At 36.1% G+C, this 21,254-nt stretch overlaps 1 protein-coding gene across 1 annotated transcript in view; it reads right to left on the bottom strand.

Annotated features, from left to right (window-relative positions):
- LOC150087173 (ATP-binding cassette sub-family F member 1) overlaps positions 1-21,254 on the bottom strand; it is a 276,369-nt gene that overhangs the window by 194,945 nt on the left and 60,170 nt on the right. The window contains exon 4 of the mRNA XM_090371867.1: positions 6,872-6,972. Coding sequence (XP_090227993.1) covers positions 6,872-6,972 — 101 coding nt within the window. The remainder of the gene's footprint in view (positions 1-6,871; positions 6,973-21,254) is intronic.

The raw sequence follows: 21,254 nt of genomic DNA, 5'->3' as shown, positions 1-21,254 counted from the left end.
TTCATCAGACGCATTTTTAGAAATAACAGATTCTCTTTTTGAAAATTTTAAGAACAAAAATGAAATTAAAAGTGCTCTTCAAGATCTGCAATTATCTCGAAATACTGTGATGCGACGTGTCAAAAAATGAGTAAAAATGTGAGTGAACAATTGCGTGCTCATATTGCTCATTGTGTGTCCTTTTCTTTACAACTGGATGAATCTACAGACATCGGTGATACAGCTCAATTGCTCGTTTTTATTCGTATGGTTTTCGATGATTCTGCCACTAGAGAAGAACGGCTGGGTATGGTTTCGTTAAAAGAAAGAACTAGAGGTCTTGATATATTTAACACATTCAAAAATTTTATTCAAAAAATTAAATTACCACTCTTTAAGCTCATATCAATGGAGCTAAAGCAATAACGGGGCATCTTAACAGATTCATTGCATTGTGCCAAAAGGATGATGAATTCCCAGATTTTTTGAGTTACTACTGTATCATCCACCAACAAGTGTTAGCCAGCAAAAGATTAAATACTAAAAGTGTTATGGACATAGCTTTCAAAATCATGAATTCCATCAGAGGACGATCTCTTCAAAAGAGACATTTCAAAATGCAAGTCGATGAAAATGAACAAGATCTGATATTACACACAGATGTGAGGTGGGTGAATCGGAGTACGTTTCTACAGAGATTTCAAAATTTACTGAATGAAATTTTTAAAAAAATTGTTGATCAAAGGGGAGATGATTATCAGCAGCTACAATATATGGAGTGGTTGTGTGATCGAGCTTTTTTGGCAGATTTTACCAGTAAATCAAGTGATCTGAATTTGGAATTACAAGCGAAAAATAAAAATGTTGGTGACATGATTAGTAGCATTTCTGTATATAAATATCAGTTTTTGGTAATGGCTAAGGATCTCAAAGAAAAAAATTCGATCATTTTCCAAATATGCAAGATCACTTGCAGAAATATTATTTATTATTATTAGCGGTATGGTGCAAGGAAGGCTGAGGCTTATGCTGCACCAGCCAAAAAAAAAATTACCCTGAGAGAGAGAGAAAAGTAGAAGGAAATCACCAAGAAAGAGAAGAATGATGATATCCAGCTCAGGACCCTGGGTGTGCCAAGCCCACTCACCAGATGTGATATCCTGTTTTTGAATTTAATAGTAAGAAATATATGTTTCTGAAATTGAGAAAGTTGTGGATGATTTTTAAACCAGATTCAGTGATTTCAAAACAGTTGAAGAAACATTGTTCAATATATTTCTTATCCATTTAATGTCGACTGAGATACGAAACAAATTGCAGAAAAAAATCGCTGAGGTTTTTCACACGGAGAAAATATTACTTGAAAATGATATTATTACATTTTGAAACGATATCTTCCTAAAAGCCAGACCATCAGAAAAAGACTTTTGGAAATATGTTTGCCGAGAGAAGTACCCAAATGTAAAAAAAATGCTGTCAACTTTTCAAATTCTTGTTTTGGTTCCACATATCTATGCGAATCGGCCTTCTCGTATTTGAAACAAACAAAGAATCGCTGTACTCTTACGGACTTGCATACAGAAGATTCTTTACTGTTGGCTTTATCACAATATATCCCCGATTTTGAAAGCTTAGTAGGTGACATGAAGACACAAACTTCACATAAATTAAAAATTTTAAATATATGTTAATTTAAAATAAGAATTCTGAATTGTATTTAATTTTAAAATTTATAAACAACAATTTTCAATATGTGCTGATTAACTTTTTTAACCAGGTGCAATGAAATTCTTTAGATGGTAGATCGCGGCACATTTTGAAGAAAAAAAGTAGATCGCGGCACAAATTAAGTTGGCCACCCCTGCTATATAACAGGCTAATGGACAATCAGTTTCCGACAGCCTACCTTCACTACCACTTCAACAAAGCATTCCAAATCTAAATATATAAGAATATAATTAACCAACCCCTAAATATGACAAATATATTAGCATAATGACATCCTATACATCCAGGCTGCATAAATAATGTATAGGCAATATTCCTTAACATATATGCAATACTCCTTAACCTTTTTGGTGTCTCACAGTCTGAAAAACTTGTGTCCACAAATTGGTTATCATAGGAGTATTTTTTCATTATTTTTGACGATTTTTCACTATTTTTATTGGCATTATATGTAATTATATTTTCATCATGAATGGTAATATAATGGTCTACCTCCGCCATTATTAACATTATTGACTTAAAAACAAGACACAGTCCCAGAAATTATGTTCAGGGTCCTACTACAGGAACAGGCTAGCAACGCCGGACTGCCCAAGCATTACTAATTCCTCTGAACCTCACACCTTTTACTGTTCTGAATCCCCATCTTTTATTTCTTGTGCACAATTAGGTTTCGAAAGCAATATCAAGATGCTATTTTACTGCTATACATACTGACTTCGCCTCATACAAAATTCAGCATCTTTTCATGCTATTTTGTACGTTATGCCTTCTCCCCTATCCTGGGATGCATGGCCTCATCATGTTTAATCCCTCCGTCAATCCCATACATCTTACTGCATTCCAATGCCCGACGTCGCTTCTACACACCATATAGTCATTGAAACAAGCATAAAGCATTCTTTCTCTCCCCGTGGGCGCCTCCGTAGCCAGGCGGGAAGGAGCAGCAGTGCGTAGCACACACTTCTTGATTAGACCGGGATTCGAACCCATCACCACCAAATACGGCGGATGCGGAAAGGTCAGGGAATGACCACCGCATATCCCGGAGCAATATGGCCTTAGTTGCTAATGCTCCTAAAAATCAAAATAACAAAAATAATCTCTCCCCGCAGTATATCAGATGACCGTCCTCACTTCTCCAGCTTGCGAAATCAGTAAGTACGATTCGTGACAGCCTGCTCCATCTCGTGATTTCAACTTTCAATGATCTTTAGTAATTTTTTACTACCAATATATTGCTTACTATCTATCATTTCTCCGCCTCTGTCGGGTCAGCCATGTTATATACGTTAGCATTACAATTAACCTGACTTCCACACATTAACAATAAACTAAAAACCTGGGATTCTTCACCACAGGCTATGTATATTTCATGTTAGAGACAAGAGGCCTTACTTTTTGCTGCAATTTGACTGATTTTGAAGGCTGGCCCTCGTTAACGACGTTGAAATCATCTGAAGTACAATATAAGTACAGGCATACCTCGAATAACGAATAGGATGCGTTCCACGAAATTACTTCGTTAAGCGAAACTTCGTTTTCAGAGGTAAAAATACTATGGCCAGAATAGGGATACGTTCCCACTTAAAGAAAATGAAAAGCTTTTTTTTCGAACAAAGAAAAGTTTTATTAAATAAACAGTCAACTTACATACAAAGTGAAATCTCATTTTAAAATATGAGTCTAAAGGTGATTGCTTATGCTTTTTTTTTTTTTTTTTTTTCATTTAACAATTGCCTATACGGAGTTATTGCATTTAACACTGATCGCTTAACAATAAAACTTATTCCTAAATCAGGATCATTTTCACTAAAAAAATTTAAAACGTTTTCAATGTCATTTAAGCACCTTTTTAAATCTTTGGTTATTAACACTTTTTCGGCAGGAACTTCTTTAACTTCGTCTTCATTATCTTTGTCTTCGTTGCTAACAAGATTTTCTAAATCTTCCACTGAAAAACCATCATCTTCTGCATTCAATAAATTTCTAACATCCTCTTCATCGACATTTTCGAAACCTATTGATTGAGCCATCTGGATAACTTCATTTCTAATTTCTTGGATGTTATTTTCTTCTTCTAGTACAACTTCTGGACATATTTTGCGCTAAACTCCATTTAAGCATTTCTTAGTGACTTCTTTCCAATAACTACTATCAATGTTTTCAATTGCGTTTTTAATGGTGTAGTTTTTCCAAAAAAGTTTTAACTGTCATTTCCTCTTTATCCTCTAGTTCAGTTAAATTGCTTAATGTTCGACGCAGATAATAAGCTTTAAATGATGCTATTACTCCCTGATCCAATGGCTGAATCAGGGAAGTTGTGTTTGCTGGAAGAAACACAACTTTGACAGGAATGCATGTGTCCAACGTGTGAAGATCAGTAGGATGTCCCGGAGCATTTTCTAACAACAAAAGAGCTTTTTCATCAAAGTTGTTTTTTTGACAATACCGTTTTACTTCAGGACAAAAGTGGTTAACAAACCAATCAGTAAATAACTCTTGGTAACCCAAGCTTTTCTATTTGCTTTCCATATTACAGGTAAATTCATTTTTATGTTACCTTTTAACGCCCTCGGATTTTCTGAATGGTAAACTAATAACAATTTTAATTTATAATCGCCAGAGGCATTTGATCCAAAGAGTAACGTTAAACGGTCTTTGGCTGCTTTGAACAAAGCAGCTGATTTTTCTTCAATAGAAATAAAGCTTTTTGTTGGTAGCCGTTTCCAGAACAAACCGTTTTCGTCAACACTGAACACCGAATTTGGCAGAAAATTTTCACGTTCAGTTATTTCCTTTAGTTTTTCTGGAAACTTATTTGCAGTTTCTCCTGTTAATTTTACACTATGAATCCTGGCCCGTTTTTTAAATTTCTCGAACCAACCACGAGAAGCCCCAAAGGTTTCCGTAATTTCTTCAGTTTGTTTAGATTTCAGGTGATTAAACTGGAATATATTTTTTTTATGTTAAATGGGGCTTGAAATTGCGGACTTCGTTATATCGAAGCTTCGTTATCAGAAGTAACGTTAACCGAGGTATGCCTGTACTTATAAAATAATATTTTTTACTTTCTGTGTTGCAGGTTCGAATTGTGTTATTTTATGACTGCCTTTCCATGGTATCTAACCCGTTGGTTGATTATACTTCTCCACTCTACATAGTAGTAACACAGGTCTATATATTCCTTCATATATTCCTCTTATTACAACTCCCATACCTATTACTTCTATTCTATGTATATATATGTATATATATAGTAGTAGTAAAATTATAAGTTCTGTAAGCAAACTAAGCAGATGAGAAAAAAATAGAGAAACGTAGTATCGTATGCCAAATGCTCTAAAAACGTGCAGGGCAGCAGTACAGGAAGCAAAAGAATATATAAATGTGTAGTAAGAAACATTAATACAGGATCTGCAAAGATGGATATGAGAAGTACACAGTGCCTGAACTAAAACAGTGTAAAGAATAGCAGAAAAAAGAAATGAAGTAGTAATGAAAAAGGTGAAAGAACATTATAACCTAGTACGATTATGAATTAAGATAATTAATGGCATAATTAACAAGCCAAGAGGAAGAAATGGGACTGTGGAAAAAAAAATTAATAAAATTACGAAGGGATACACAAAAATTATTACAAAGGGATTTGCAAAATTAAATTATAAAATTATATATATATATATATATATATATATATATATATTTTTTTTTTTTTTTTTAATATATTGAAAATGTGTAGGAGAAGGCTGTTACAATCAAATCTACAGTATACCAAAAAATTAATAAAATAAATATCAAGAGCTAACAGAAATGAGTATGAAATGAGGTAAAAATAAAAACTAGAAAAAAGAATGTGAAATGAGGTTACATAAAACATCATAAAATAAAATAAAGCAAAATTAAATGAAATAAAATAAAATACATGAAATAAGATAAAATAAATAAAATAAATTTACACAAATTACTAGATGAAATTCCTCATGCTGTCTGACATTGTACGTAGTTTATGTATTTCGGTACTCTATCTCATTTTAGTTAAGTAGCCAATAACTATTTGGATAATTTCACCAATAAATGGATAAGCCACATAGCCATGTTTGCAGGGCCAGCTTGCTCCTCAGACCTGAATCCACTCAATTTTTACCTGAGATAATCAGGTAAAAATCATTTCTGCAACACTCGTTTTTTTTTTTTTTTTTGTTGTTTTGGTTTTTAGGAGCATTAGTAACTAAGGCCATATTGCTCCATGAATATATGATGGTCATTCCCTGCCCTTTCCGCATCCTCCGTATTTGGTGGTGACGGGCTCAAACCCCGGTCTAATCAAGAAGCGTGTGCTATGCACTGCTGCTCCTTCCCACCTGGCTACGGAGGCGCCCCCTGCAACACTCGCTGACAATATTTAAATGCTTTAGCAACATACAGAACAAGGATGTCAGCAAATTCAAACGATACTGGGCAAATTTGAAACATCAAGCAGTCTATGAAAGGCATGTTCAGGCATACAATCAAGCACAAGGAAGCCATAAAAGCACTTCATTAAAACTTAAGTTGAATAATCATTGAAATGCAAAATAGGTTTTAACTTAGAAACAGAACACTACAATATTAATTATATACTAACAGAACATATAAAAGAAATTACTGAAGAATTATACTTATCCTGTTCATTTTTAGAACTTCTTGCTACTTCTAAAACTTGCTATGTTATTGTGATATTTGTGGTGGCAACGACCAACTTTATTACATATATTTTTTTAAATATTTAGATGAATACAAAAATAAACAAATCTGCACAATTAATATGGTTAAAACTATACCTTTATTACAAATTAAAATGTTTGTTATGCATATAAAATCTCATCTCAAAATAACCCAAAAAAATGTCCTGAATTCACAAGAAAGCTATTTACCTCCCCCCCCCCAAAAGTCCATTACATTGAGATTTACCATATTACATTACAAAACATTAACAATAATAAAGAGAATCTGTATTATTATAACAGCTGGAACATTAACAGTGCATTAAAAAACAGTGCACTACAACATAGCATGCATTAATACATTGTGTACACTAATAATAGAGGTTCAACTTTTACCAATTCTTAATTCAATTACCAGTTCATACTTATTAATAACATATCTGCTGCATTAAACTTACCCATTTGGACCCACAAGCCCATATCTTCTGCCTGCCGTGATGTGCAAATTAGCATTAACAAAAAGATCTTTGCCCCTTGCAGATATAGAGAAATTGTCAACCTTAAAAGGAAATGAAATAAAAAAAAAATTACTAATGATAACCAAAGGACAACCAAACATTTTTAAAAATAAAATTAAATCTAGCAGAGAAATGGAATAAAACTTCACTCAGTTTACCAACTAAAAATAAAAGTATATTAAAACAACTTACAAATTTATTAAGATAAGATAAATACAGAAATAAGAATAAAAATAAATTTAAAACTGACACAATAAGGCAAAAAGGCTGCAAGAGTAGCTTGTGGTGTCTTGTCAATGACATACAGGAATTTTTCTAGCAGGGATAAGGGGGTAATTGTCCCCTTGTATAAGGCAATGGTCAGGCCACACCTTGAGTACTGTATACAGGTCTGGAGGCCTCATTTTAGGAAGGATGTAGGGCTGCTGGAACAAACACAGAGAAGGGCAATGAGATTGGTGAGTGGAACAAAAGGTTGGTGTTACCAGGAAAGGCTTAAGTTCTTCAAATTGCAGCTTCTGGCAACTAGGCACCTGTGAGGTAATCTAATTGAGGTGTATAAAGCCTTGAATGGATTGAGCAAGCTCAATGCTAATGGGATTCTTCTTCTTGCTCAGATTACTCACCTGATGGGGCATAAATTCAAATTGAGGAAAGACAATTATAGAACAGATGTGTGGAAATACACCTTTAGCGAGCAGGTGGTTGATAGTTGGAACAAATTTCCATCTGTCGTAGTGGAGGTCAGCAACTTAAATAAGTTCAAGGCAGAACTAGACAAACATTTCGAGTAAATGGATGGGCGAAATGGGAAGTGTTTTTTTTTTTTGTTTTGTTTTTTGGCTGATGCTATATAAGCTTTTTTTTCTTGCATCATATACCCTACTAATGCTAATAAATAAAAGCAGTAAAAATACAGAGATAATAAAATATATATTAGATAAAATTAATAAAATGAAAGAAAAGTAAATAAGAGTGCTTCAAGACAAGAAGCTTTTAAAGAAAAAAACCTCTTTATCAACTTGAAAATGAATGGTCAGGATGTTTGTTTGTTTGTTATGTTGTTGTTATTTGGTTTTTAGGAGCATTAGCAACTAAAGGCATATTGCTCCAGGATATGCAGTGGTCATTCCCTGACCTTTCCGCATCCTCTTGTATTTGGTGGTGACGGGCTCGAACCCCGGTCTAATCAAGAAGCGTGTGCTACGCACTGCTGCTCCTTCCCACCAGGCTACGGAGACGCCTGTTTGTTTGTTGTTTGGTTTTTAGGAGCATTAGCAACTAAGGCCATATTGCTCAGGGAATATGCGGTGGTCATTCCCTAACCTTTCCGCATCCTCCGTATTTGGTGGTGACGGGCTCGAACACCAGTCTAATCAAGAAGCATGTGCAACGCACTGTTGCTCCTTCCCACCTGGCTACGGAGGCGCCGAATGGTCAGGAGATAACATTCAAAGAAAGGGGGTGGGGGGAGAGACAGAGAAAAGTGGAAAGAAGAACAGAACTAATTAGGATCTGATGGTGACATATAACATTCATTTAAAAACAAAATTTAGTGTGTACCAATGCTCATCACCGTACAATATTGGACCCCATAACAACAATTAATATTGGGACCCACAGAAAAAATGTAACATACTTCAAAGTCTTATAACATGGCAACTGTGCTATTTAAATTGATGTGTAACCCACCTTCAAGTTAACAGAAAAGCACTCTGCCTTGAAAGCTTCTCTTCATGTAGCCAATTTTATTTACTTTTATTTGATCTTATTTATTTTATCTTTTTACTTGTGTATTTTTACTGCTTTTATTATTATTCATTATTACTTTATCAGTTTAAAGTAATTCTGTTCTTATTTCTGTATTTATGTTTTGCCAGCTCTTTCAAGAAATTTTTACTGTTATGATTCCCACATGCACAGCTGTTGTTGTTGTTAGGAGCATTAGCAACTAAAGCCATATTGCTCTGGGGATATGCGGTGGTCATTCCCTGACCTTTCCACATCCTCCATATTTGGTGGCTCATGGGCTCGAACTGCGGTCTAATCAAGAAGCTGTTATTTTGTTATTTGGTTTTTAGGAGCATTAGCAACTAAGGCCATATTGCTCCGGGAATATGCAGTGGTCATTTCCTGACCTTTCCGCGTCCTCCTTATTTGGTGGTGACGGGCTTGAACCCCGGTCTAATCAAGAAGCGTGTGCTACACACTGCTGCTCCTGCCCACCTGGCTACGGAGGCGCCACATGCACGGCCTTTTATCTAATATACATGATATATACAGGAAACCCTTGATTAATGCGGTTTTGAACAATGCGGTTTTAATTAGTGCGAAAAAAATTTTTGATACTATCCCCTTAATATATGCGTTATCAAATTTGATTAGTGCGCTGTTTTTTTCTTGCGGTGCTTGGCAACTCACAACGGCACCTAAAGCGGCAAATACGTGACACGCACTCACCAGGGTCTTCTAACTTAAATGAATGGGAATCGACTCCAAAATGCTCGACAGCAGCACCCCATACCACTCTGAAATTGAAATTTGCTCTGGTAACTCATATTCTTTTATTATTTTATTATTAATATTAAACTTCTTTAATATTATGATATTAAAGAAGCAGTTGAGAACATACACAAATTGTGGGAAGAAATGACGAACAGCTGCATGAGAGCTGTCTGGCAGAATCTTTTGCCTGAATGCGCAAATGATTTTTGCGGTTTCATTAATCCTGTCAATAAAGTTATTGATGAAATTACTACAATTGGAAAAGACCTCGGCTTTGAGGAAGTAGATTCAGAAAACGTTAGAGAATTATTGGAATCGCATTCAAAAGACTTAAGTAACGACAATCTTGAAATTGAGCATCAACATGCATACGAGGAAGAAGACGAAAATGAAGCAAAAGAAAAGCAATTTGCTCCCAAAGAAATTTCATTCAAAAAACTTGAACTATTTAATACACTTTAAAAAGCAAAAGAACTCATACTAGAGATTGATCCAGATGCAGAGAGAAGCATGAACGTTCGTTGAGGGTTAGATAAGCAAATTGATTGTTATCGCAAAATCATGGAGGAAAGGAAAAAAGCCACCACTGTTCAATTGAAGTTAGATAAGTTTTTTTTGCAAAAAATAAAATTTAAATCATACTATCTTTTTTTAAATTTATTCCTTAATAATTTAAGAACTATGCAGTGCATTATAGGTACGTATTGAGTAAGAAAAAATATATTTTTACAATTTCATAATTTTCAAGGATTCATTATAATTATTCCCATTGTTTCTTAAGTTTGATTAGTGCGGTTTTAATATGTGCGGTATATTTCAAGGATTCATTAACCGCACTAATCAAGGGTTTCCTGTATATATATATATATATAGGCACCATATGTGTATTGCACTGTCAGCAACTTGCTGAAAATGTTTCTGTTGGAGGTTGCAACATACAGCATTCACAGCTTGCCCATTGTTGTAAAGCCCACTGCATTGTACCTAAAAATTTTAAAACCAGTGTCCTTCATGAATGACAGAATGAAACATGCCTACTGGAATCTGACTCAATGACCTAAGGACTTGAATTGGTGTTGATCACCACAGGTTAAAGGAATTAACAGTCGATCAGCACCTACTTTTGAATCTTGGCATCAAATTTGTCACACTACCCTCTAAGCCTCCCATAGCCTGTTTACTCACAGACGTTGAAGCCTCTCTGGACAACTACCTGAAGAAATGAATGCAGAGGTTCGATTAAAGAGTAAACGAAAATTTCAGAATGCATATACACACACATTGCTCCTACACAAGATCTAGGACAACTCAGCACGGATGACTCAGTGCAGCCATCTGGGCATGGCCATCTCAACACAGACCGAACTGGGTGCCAACCATTCTGCTGCCACCCAACCTGCCACTAAGTACATTATTTATTTATTAATATAGGTTTTAACTTTAACATAAAATTACATTCAAATTAATTTTAAATAATATAATGTAATTTTAAAAAATTAATAAAAACAGGATCATGTAGGAATTCAGTATTGGAGGGACATGGCAGGCAGGGCTTAATTAGTCAAAGTATATAAGGATGTAAGTTTAAACAAGAAAATTAGTTATCGACATTCTTCAGTCTGCTTAGGTTAAATTAATGTGATATTTATATATATATATATATATATACAATGGACCTCTATATAACGAAATCGATTGTTCCCTTGAAAAAATTTGTTAAACAGAAATTTCTGTTATAAGGAAATATGACCTTTCAACAGTGAAAAATACTGTAAATTCAGAAATATGGTAAAAGATGGGAAATAAATTAGAAATAAGGCGAATGAATAAATTTTCTAACATTTTAAAACAATTAATTTATTAATATACACATATTAAGAAATAACTACTTACAATAATTTTTTGTTGTACACTGGATTCTATTGTACACCGTTCATAAAAAATGTTCACATTTGTTTAAATACTCAAATATATTTTCTGTTACATTTTCTTTCCACTGAAGGCCTCTAAGCAAAGTTTCAAATGCTACCAACATTTCTTGTTTGGTGGGTTTAATATTGCTATTTCCCCTCATCCCCTTTGTTGCCCTCATTTTCATTCAACTCACTGTCAATATTGTCACTAGTTCTTTAAATAGGCTCAAAAATGTTGGAGTCACTTGGATATTCAGCTACTATGACATCATTATCAACTCCTAAAAATTCATCAAGAACAATTTCTCCACTCATCAAACCTCTCGCTTGGAGTTATTCCCAACATTACTCAATGTCTTGTAGCACTTCATCCCTGTCATCGCTGATTCTCTTTATAAATAAATATGACCTTTTCGACAGTTAAAAATACTGTAAATTCAGAGATATTGTAAAAGATGGGAAATAAATCAGACTGCATACAAGCCTGGAAGCCTCATTTTAGAAAGGATGTAGAGTTGCTAGAACGAGTACAGAGAAGGGCAACAAGACTGCTGAAGGGAACAAAGGGGGGGGGTGCTCTTATGAAGAAAGGGTTAAGTTCTGCAAATTGCAGCTTCTGGAGACTAGGCACCTGCGAGATGATCTGATTGAGGTGTATAAGGCCTTGAATGGATTGAGCAGGCCCAATGCTCAAGAGGTAACTACCATCAGAGGTAAAGGGAAGGGTTTTTGTTTTCGTAAAGGCGACTATGATGGTCTGAGACAGTATTTAAATTCTATACAGTGGGACCAACTGATGATGTTACCAACAGCAAACTCAAAATGGGAAGCATTCAAGGAACTAATCTTGGAAGCTACCAGGCTTTACATACCAACTAAGAAATATTGTTCAAGGTTTAGGCCTAAATGGTTGTCAGATGAACTAATGAGACATGTGGCAGAGAAGAAAAATGCATGGAATACATACAAATTAATGGGCGACATGGAAGCCTACGATAGATATAAGTTGGTCTGTAACCAAGTCACAAAGGAGATTAGGCAGGCAAAGGCAGACTACGAAAAAAATCCTTGGCAAAGGATGCAAAGAAAAACAGAAAAGAGTTCTTTACCTATTTAAACTCAAGAAGGAAAGGGATGAATCAGATTGGTCTACTGGATATTGATGGTTCAACAGTTGAGGATCCTGCTCAGGTGGCTAACAATCTAAACGAGTATTTTGCATCTACATTCACGCATGAGGAATTATTCAGGAAGGAGAATGACGTAGGTAAAGTAGACATTGGCAGTGAGCTAGATGATTTTGTAATAACTGAGAGGAAAGTGGAGGAGAGATTGTTGAGGATAAACATAAAAAAGGCACCTGGGGTGGATGGGATCTATCCAGTTATATTAAAAGAGGGAGCAAAGGAAGTAAGCAAACCCCTTGCCATAATAATGAGAGTTTCTTTGGACTCAGGGGAGGTACCCATAGACTGGAGATGTGCAAATGTAACCCCAATTCACAAAGGAGGATCAAAGGCTGACACAAGTAATTATAGACCTGTTAGTTTAACTTCTGTTCCAGGAAAATTAATGGAATCACTGGTTAAAGAAGCACTGCAGGATCATCTAGACAAGAATTCAGTAATAGCTCAGACGCAGCATGGTTTTGTTAAGGGCAGGTCTTGCCTGACCAATTTGATTGGATACTATGATGTAGTCACAAAAGAACTGGATGCAGGGATTAACTTTGATATTATATATTTGGATCTTAGAAAGGCTTTTGATACTGTTGCACATGGAAGACTGCTGCACAAATTGGAGCAGTGTGGCATTGGAGGCAAATTGCTGCTATGGATAAGGGGATGGTTGAGTGGCAGAAGACAGAGAGTGGTAATCAATGGACACTGCTCAACGTGGACTAATGTTATTAGTGGAGTTCCTCAGGGTTCAGTGTTGGGTCCGTTGTTGTTTTCGGTGTTTATGAATGATATTGATGATGGTATATCAAGTTTAATGTCCAAGTTTGCAGATGATACAAAGGTAGGCAGGGTTGTCAAGGACACTACTGACGCTATGCTGCTGCAGCAGGATCTGAAAAGGTTGAACAGATGGGCTGAGAGGTGGCAAATGAAGTTTAACATTGACAAATGTAAAGTACTACATATGGGAAACAGTAACCCCAGAGCAACGTATCAACTCTGCGGTACTACACTGACAGTGGTGGAGAATGAAAAGGACCTGGGGGTAATTGTGCAGGCAGATATGAAGTTCTCTAAGCAGTGCAGACGAGCTGCAAGAGTAGCTCATGGTGTCTTGTCAATGATATACAGGAATTTTTCTAGCAGGGATAAGGAGGTGATTATTCCCTTGTATAAGGCAATGGTTAGGCCACATCTTGAGTACTGTATACAGGTCTGGAAGCCTCATTTCAAGAAGGATGTAGAGCTGCTGGAACGGGTACAGAGAAGGGCAACAAGATTAGTGAATGGAACAAAGGATTGCTCTTACGAAGAAAGGCTTAAGTTTTGGAAATTACAGAGTCTGGAGACTAGGCACTGGCGAGGTGATCTGATAGAGGTGTATAAGGCTTTGAATGGTTTGAGCATGCTCAATGCCAATGGGATTCTTCCTCTTGCTCAGAATAATCACCTCAGAGGGCATAAATTCAAATTGAGGAAGGACGGATGTTGGATAGATATGCAGAAATTTGCCTTTGGCCAGCGGGTGGTTGGTTGGTGGAACCGACTTCCATCATTTGTTGTTGAAGTTGATAGCCTAAACAAATTTAAGGCTCAACTGGACAGGTATTTCGAAGGAACGGAGGGGTAAAATGGGAGTGGTGTGTGTTTTTTTTTTTTTTTTCGCTGATGCTGAATAAGCTTGCTTTCTTGCATCATGTGCCTCTACTAATGCTAATGCTGATGGGATTCTTCCTCTTGCTCAGAATAATCACCTGAGAGGGCATAAATTCAAATTGAGGAGAGACAGTTGTAGAACAGATGTGCAGAAGTTTCCTTTAGCCAGTGGGTAGTTGATTGCTGGAACAAACCTCCATCTGTTGTTGTGGAAGTTGATAGCTTAAATAAATTCAAGGCAGAACTAGACAAACATTTGTAATGAATGGTTCAGTGAAATGGAAATGTGTTTTTTTTTTTGGCTCATGCTGTATAAGCTTGCTTTCTTGCATCATGTGTCTCTACTAATGCTAATTGTTTTAATTGTTCATTTTAGCAAAACCTGCTTTTGTGAAACAATTCATTAATCGTTGTTTCCATCACATCTTGACTCTACACTTTTGCTAACTCTGATATGCACATCCACAAATCTATAGGTTGGTTGGTTTCTATCCTTAGTATAATTTCTTTCAGTATGCACCTTAAGTAGTACATTTTCAAATCCTTGGCCCATTGGCTGCAGTTTAGACGAGGCATTTGGAGAGAAGAAAGCAAGCTTCACATTTGTAAGTTTCAAAATTACCAAGTGAAGATGGGCAGTTGTCGACAATCAACGCAATTTTTCTGTTTTCTTTTGTCATCTTTCTATCAAAATTTAAAATCCACTGTTCAAAAAATTTTTTTCAAAACTCTTTCTTTTCAATGGGTATAGTCTTCTTCAATTGCAACTCCACTGTCATCAGCAATAACTTTTTTGAGTAAGCCATAGAGCTCTTTAAATCTGTCCAGCCAACCAACTGGCTTGGAACGTTTCGTGCCCCAGAAAAGATGAATACTGCATAGCCTTTTCTATTAATGGCCCTGATATCTGCACGTTTTTGTCTCGAATCAACTTTATCTGCTTAAGACTGCTTCATTTACATCTTCACACAGGCATAATTTCACATGCTTCTGACTGGGTTCCAGTTCCTCCAACAGTTTGAAAATCAAAACACAGTTTTACAGAATGGTTAACACGCTACTGGCAGGAATACCAAATTTTAAAGCAATTTCTTTATTTTTTTTCAATGCCCCGATCTACACTATTAAGCACTTCAACTTTTCCACACTAAACTCAAAGATTTCCTCTTAGACATCATCAGCCATTTTCAATCCACTGCAGGATGAAGGCCTCTCCAGCAACTTTCCAGTTCCTTCTGTTTTGAGCACTGGCCATCCATTTACTACCCAAAAACTCATGAATTTCATCTATCCATCTCCGCCTTTGTCTTCCAGGTTTTCTTCTAGCTCCTCTTGGGTACCATTCTGTTATTTTCTTAGTCCATCTGTCATCATATCTTCGAGCTATGTGTCCTGCCCAAGACCATTTTAGTTCTTTAGTTTTGATAAGAATATCCTTTACTTGAGTTTGCTGCCTAATCCATGTGTTTCTCTTATCTAACAGCCTGATTCCTAATATAATTCGTTCATTTTTCGCTGTGTAGTTCTCAGCTTCTCTTCCATTCTTTTGGTGAGTGCCCAAGTTTCACTTCCAGAAGTCATGGTGGGGAGTATACATTGGTTCATTATTTTACGTTTCAGACAAACTGGGATATTGCTTGTCTTAGACACTGTACAGTTACTTGCACAGCAGCTAAAAACAAAATTGATTTATGGACTACTTGTACCTACCACGTAAACAGAGACAGGTGAATTTAGTGAAAGTGTGGATGACTCATTTCTTCAAAACAACAGATGAATTTCCAGTGAAAAGGAAAATCACTCTCTCCTAATTCTCTAATAGGGTGCTTACAGTAGAAAACAGAAAACAATGTCTGTGTCAGGAATATGCCTTAATCTTTGCCAATGGCTGTGGAAACATAGATAGCAGTTGACCAGCACGACTTCTCGGTACAGTAGTGTATAGGATGTATAGGTTTTACTTATTTTTAGCCATTGCTGACCCACTGCTGGGCAAAGGACTCTCCCAAAACTTTCCATCTTTTTCTATCCTGTGCTGTGGTTGGCCAGTTTCCTCCTGCAGGGTTTTACTGGCATCACTAAATTGTAAAATGTTTTAGCGCTTAATCTGCAGAATTAATCCCTTTAGCTCTTATAAGCTAAAGGAATTAAGTGCTATTGCCTAAAGGCCAGAGGTGGTATAACAATCATACACAATTTTCTCTGCAAGCTAAAATGATTAGTGCACTTCCATTTGTACCAAGTGAATACATCGACAAAGCAATTAAACACCTTGCTGATATTCTCCCCGATAAACTGCAACCACTCTTTGATTGGTTTGAGGACAACTATGTAGATAGAAGACGAGGAGACAAGGTAATGGTAGATATCTTCCACTTTTTCCACATGAAATGTGAAATTTATATACAATTTTAAACAATGATGACTGAACTAACAACCATGCAGAAGCGGCACACAGAAGACTGCAGTGTGAGCTAGGAATAGAACATTCTGATATCTGGAAGTTTATCAATGGGTTGCATAAAGTTCAAAGAAGAAGAGACCTTTACCATGAGTAGTTAATCATTGGACAGAACCCACCCTTCAAATTGAAAAAATACAGAGAAGAAAATGCAAAGATACGAGCTATCATTAGAAATTTTAATATTCAAAATTATGTTGAACATATGAGAGGCATTGCCGATAACTTTGAACTGTCAAACTAACTTGAAAGGTACCCTTTGGATAGTTTTGTTTTTAAGAAATTTTATATAAAAATTAAAATTAATAAATAAAAAATTTAGGACCATTTAAAAATACTTTACTTTATTCGTCTTCATTTCATCGCAAGATCAAAATATCATTGCATTCCTGCAGATAAAGGTTGTTGCATCATTGTCACACATTCAGATAGCTCAAGATCAGCAAGTTTATTAGATTTATTTAAATCTAATAAACTTGCTGATCCTTAATGATTTCCTTAATGATTATTTAAAACTTCATTTTGATTCAGAAAAGCCACCTACTGTTACTGACAGAAATTTATCTGCAAGGAGATTCTTAGTCAAATCAGATGATGGTTATGAAATTGACTTTTCAGAAGGAAAGTTATATATTGTGTTATGGTTTGAACAAAAGATATATAAAGATAGAATAAACAGAGATAAGTATATGCTAATATTGCTTTTGGAGTAAATAAAATATTAGTACATTGTTCAGTTGTAGAAAGAGTTAATGATAATAACATTCACTCCGATGTAATATATAACTTTAAACCTATAAGCTTTCCAGTTGCTGCTATAATTGAAAAACATAACCCACCAGTATATTTTCCTCTCAACAAAACAACATTTAATGAAAGTTATTTCACTAACGGATGAATATGAAAGATCAATTAACTTAAATGGAGAAGCTATATCATCTTATGTATTATTTATATACGTAGAAAATATGAAGACCTATTATATTAGCTGATTAAGAAGGTTAACCTTATTTTTAAATAAATGATTCTTAACAGAAATGAATTCGAAACACCTACAATCAAGGTGTTTATAGATTTGAGGATGAGCTTTGAAACAAACCGTTATATTACAAAGCTCATCCTCAAATCTATAAACATATTACTGGAAGTGGTATTATATTAGATACAATTAAAGGAAATAAAAACAATTTTTTTTCTTTTAGTGATATATGTAATATTTACAGAAGCACAACTTTTAAGCACAATTCATGTTATTTATTTATACAGCTATACATACATGAATTATATATTTTACTTACTTAAGCTGTCACACATAAGTAAGTTTTCTGATATAACTAGGATTTCTTAGAATACAAGTTTCTGATAATTAGTATTAGCATTAGTAGAGGCATATAATGCAAGAAAGCAAGCTTATGCAGCATCAGCAAAAAAAAAAAAAAAACCCCTCCCATTTCACCCCTCTATTCATTCCAAATGCCTGTCCATCTCAGCCTTAAATTAATTTAGGCTATCAACTTCCACAACAAAAGATGGAAGTCCGTTCCACCAATCAACCACCCGCTAGCTAAAGGCAAACTTCCGCACATCTATTCTACAAATGTCTTTCCTCAATTTGAATCTATGCTCCCTCAGATTCTTAATCTGAGCAAGAGGAAAAATCCCATCAGCATTCACAGCTTGCTCAACCCATTCAAGGCCTTATACACCTCAATCAGATCACCTTGCAGGTGCCTACTCTCCAGGTGCTGCAATTTGCAGAACTTAAGCTTTTCTTGGTAAGAGAAAGGCTTAAGTTCTGCAAAATTGGTGAGGTACTCTAGGTGTGGACTGACCATTGCCTTGTACAATGGGATAATCACCTCTCTGTCCCTGCTAGCAAAATTTCTATTGACAAAATTCCGTAACCTACCCTACCCTGGCAGCCCATCTGCACTGCTCACGAACTTCATATTTGACTGCACAATTACCCCCAGGTCTTTTTCATTTTCTACCACTTTAAGTGTAGTACCACACAACTGGTATGTTCCTCTGGGGTTACATCTACCCACATGCAGTACTTTACATTTGTCAATGTTAAACTTCAGTTGCCACTTCTCAGTCCATTTGCCCAACTTGTCTAGATCCAGTTGGAATAGCATACTGTCTTTACTGTCATTAATAACCCTGCCAACCTTTGTATCATCTGCAAAATTGGACATTAATCCTGATATACCTTCATCAATATCATTGATGAATACACAAAACAATAATGGGCCCAGCACCGAACCCTGGGGAACTCCACTAATAACATTTGTCCATGAAGAGCAGTGGATAATAATAGGTTTTCTTAGAATATGAGCATCTTGTACTGTGAGATTTTTGGTTTTAATTGAAGATTGGTTCAGGTTTCACTTGTAATAGATATGTTGTTCTTCTGAAAATAGTGCAGCTCAGCTTTGATTTGTTACAATTTTTTTTTTTTTTTTTTTTTTTTCAAGTAATGAAATTTGTGTGGTGTCTATGTTTTGAAATTCATTGGAGATGTTTATTTCATCTGCTATAATTATATCTTTTAAATTGCACATTTGGATTTCCAAGGAACATTGCTTAATTGTCTTCACTGGAGGAAAGGGAAACTGTATTATTGCTGTTAATGTCCATTTGTCCATGATTTATTCTTAGCTCATCAGATATACACTGAGTGAACAGAAATCATGGGATACTTACGTAGTAACAAGTAGGCCCACCTTTCACCAGGATAAGGGCAGTCACACAGTGAAGAATTGAGTCCACTAGTTCACAAAGGCGTATTTCCATCCGTGCTTGCTGCACCACTGTCCATAATTCCATTGCATTCCTGGGTGGAGGATCCAAAGCTCGTATGGACCTTTCCACAGCATCCCAAAGATGCTCTATAGGGTTCATGACCAGTGAATGGGGAGGCCATTCCATGGTGGTAAAATCTTTGGACTGCTCTTCAAACCATGTTCTAGTCACCAAGACTCTGTGGGGAAGCACACTGTCCTGCTGGAAGAGTCCATTGCCCTGTGGGTGCACAATGACCATGAAGGGATGCAGCTAGTCTGCAAGGGTGGACACGTAACCTGGGCCTGTACTATTCAGAAATGTGCCTAGTTGTACCAGAGGTCCCAACGTGTGCCAGTTGAACACACCCCAGACCATTATCGACTGTCCACCTGCCCGAACAGTTCCTTGTTGACATAATGGGTGCATAGCTTCTGCCAGATACACACCCTCCCATTCACTTGAAATAACTGGAAACAGGACTCATAGGACCAGGAGACCCATCTCCAATCATCCAAGGTCTAGTGCCAATGTTCTTTGGCGCAGTTGAGGCGTAGAGTCATGTGTTGTGGTGTTAGCAATGGGACTCTGGTTGGTTGGTTGGCGGCTCCCATAACCTATTGTGGCTAATGATCGCCTGATGGTCTTGGTGGAGATGTTTCTGACACCTCCCTTGGAGTTGGCAGTGATTTGTGCCACTGTTGCTCTCCAGCTGGCTGAAACAATGCGAGACAGACGTCAACGGCCAAGTTCATCCACCACCTTTCTCCACCCACAGCACTGTCCACGATGAGATGCTATTCCAGAAATGGTGTATTCCCGATACACTCTCAATACTGTTGAATGGGGATAGTGAAATTTCTGTACCACCTCAGCGATAGAGTGCCCCATATGTCAGGCATCCACTATCATCCCTCTTTCAAAGTCTGTTAACTCATGACATTTATCCATACTGGCATCGAATTCGTCTACATGAATGCAGTAATGCAGTTACCTATATACCTGCCATGCAGTGGGTTCGTTCACTAGCGAGAGGGATGACAGCACCACATTGCCCATAAACCAGGTATCCCATGAATTCTGTCCTTTCAGTGTATATATATTTACTACTTCCACTGGTTACCAGATGTTCATTTTTATGTAAACCCAAAATTAATAAAAGGAAAATATAATTTATTATCAGAATAATTAACAAATAATATTTTATAAATGATTCTGAAAGTATTCTCCACTGTTAGCAATACACATATTCACTATTTTGATCACATTGCAAGTGATGTGAAGAGTTTACATCGCTACACACGTAACAATTTTCAATACTCACTATGAGCTACTGAATGCTTTGTGGATTTCTCTCATAAGCTTTCTTGAACAAACTTCAAGTTTTGGAGTTTTTTGAATTCAAAGGTTTGAATTCAACAGAAAGAAACCTTCAAAGGTTTCTCACAATTCAATTTTTGTTACTTAAAGAAAAGTCAAGTTTAAAAACTATTAGAATAGTTTTCTTTTCTCTGAAATTAGGATCTAAAGATATTAAAATACCATTTAGAAAAAGAAGTGTCCTTAAAATGATTGAATGTTTTGATTCAATCATTTTAAGGTTCCGTGACAGCCAGTAGACTTTCTGACTTTTTGACAGCCAGCAGACTTTCTATTGTGAGTTCAAGTTCAAGACAATGGTGTAATTACTCACAAAAATCAAAATAACAAACATTTCTGGATGAACAACACAGAATCAGATTGCATGCTGCCAACTGAATTACATTTAAGTTAACTAACTACAGTAATACCCCGACTTACGCTACCCCGACTTACGCGAACTC

This window comes from Mastigoproctus giganteus, chromosome 4, assembly GCF_048544385.1.
Source record: "Mastigoproctus giganteus isolate SK-2022 chromosome 4, ASM4854438v1, whole genome shotgun sequence".
NCBI classification, from domain to species: domain Eukaryota; kingdom Metazoa; phylum Arthropoda; class Arachnida; order Uropygi; family Thelyphonidae; genus Mastigoproctus; species Mastigoproctus giganteus.
The sequence above is the reverse complement of the archived record's forward strand: the minus strand, read 5'-3'. Positions and strand labels throughout refer to the sequence as shown.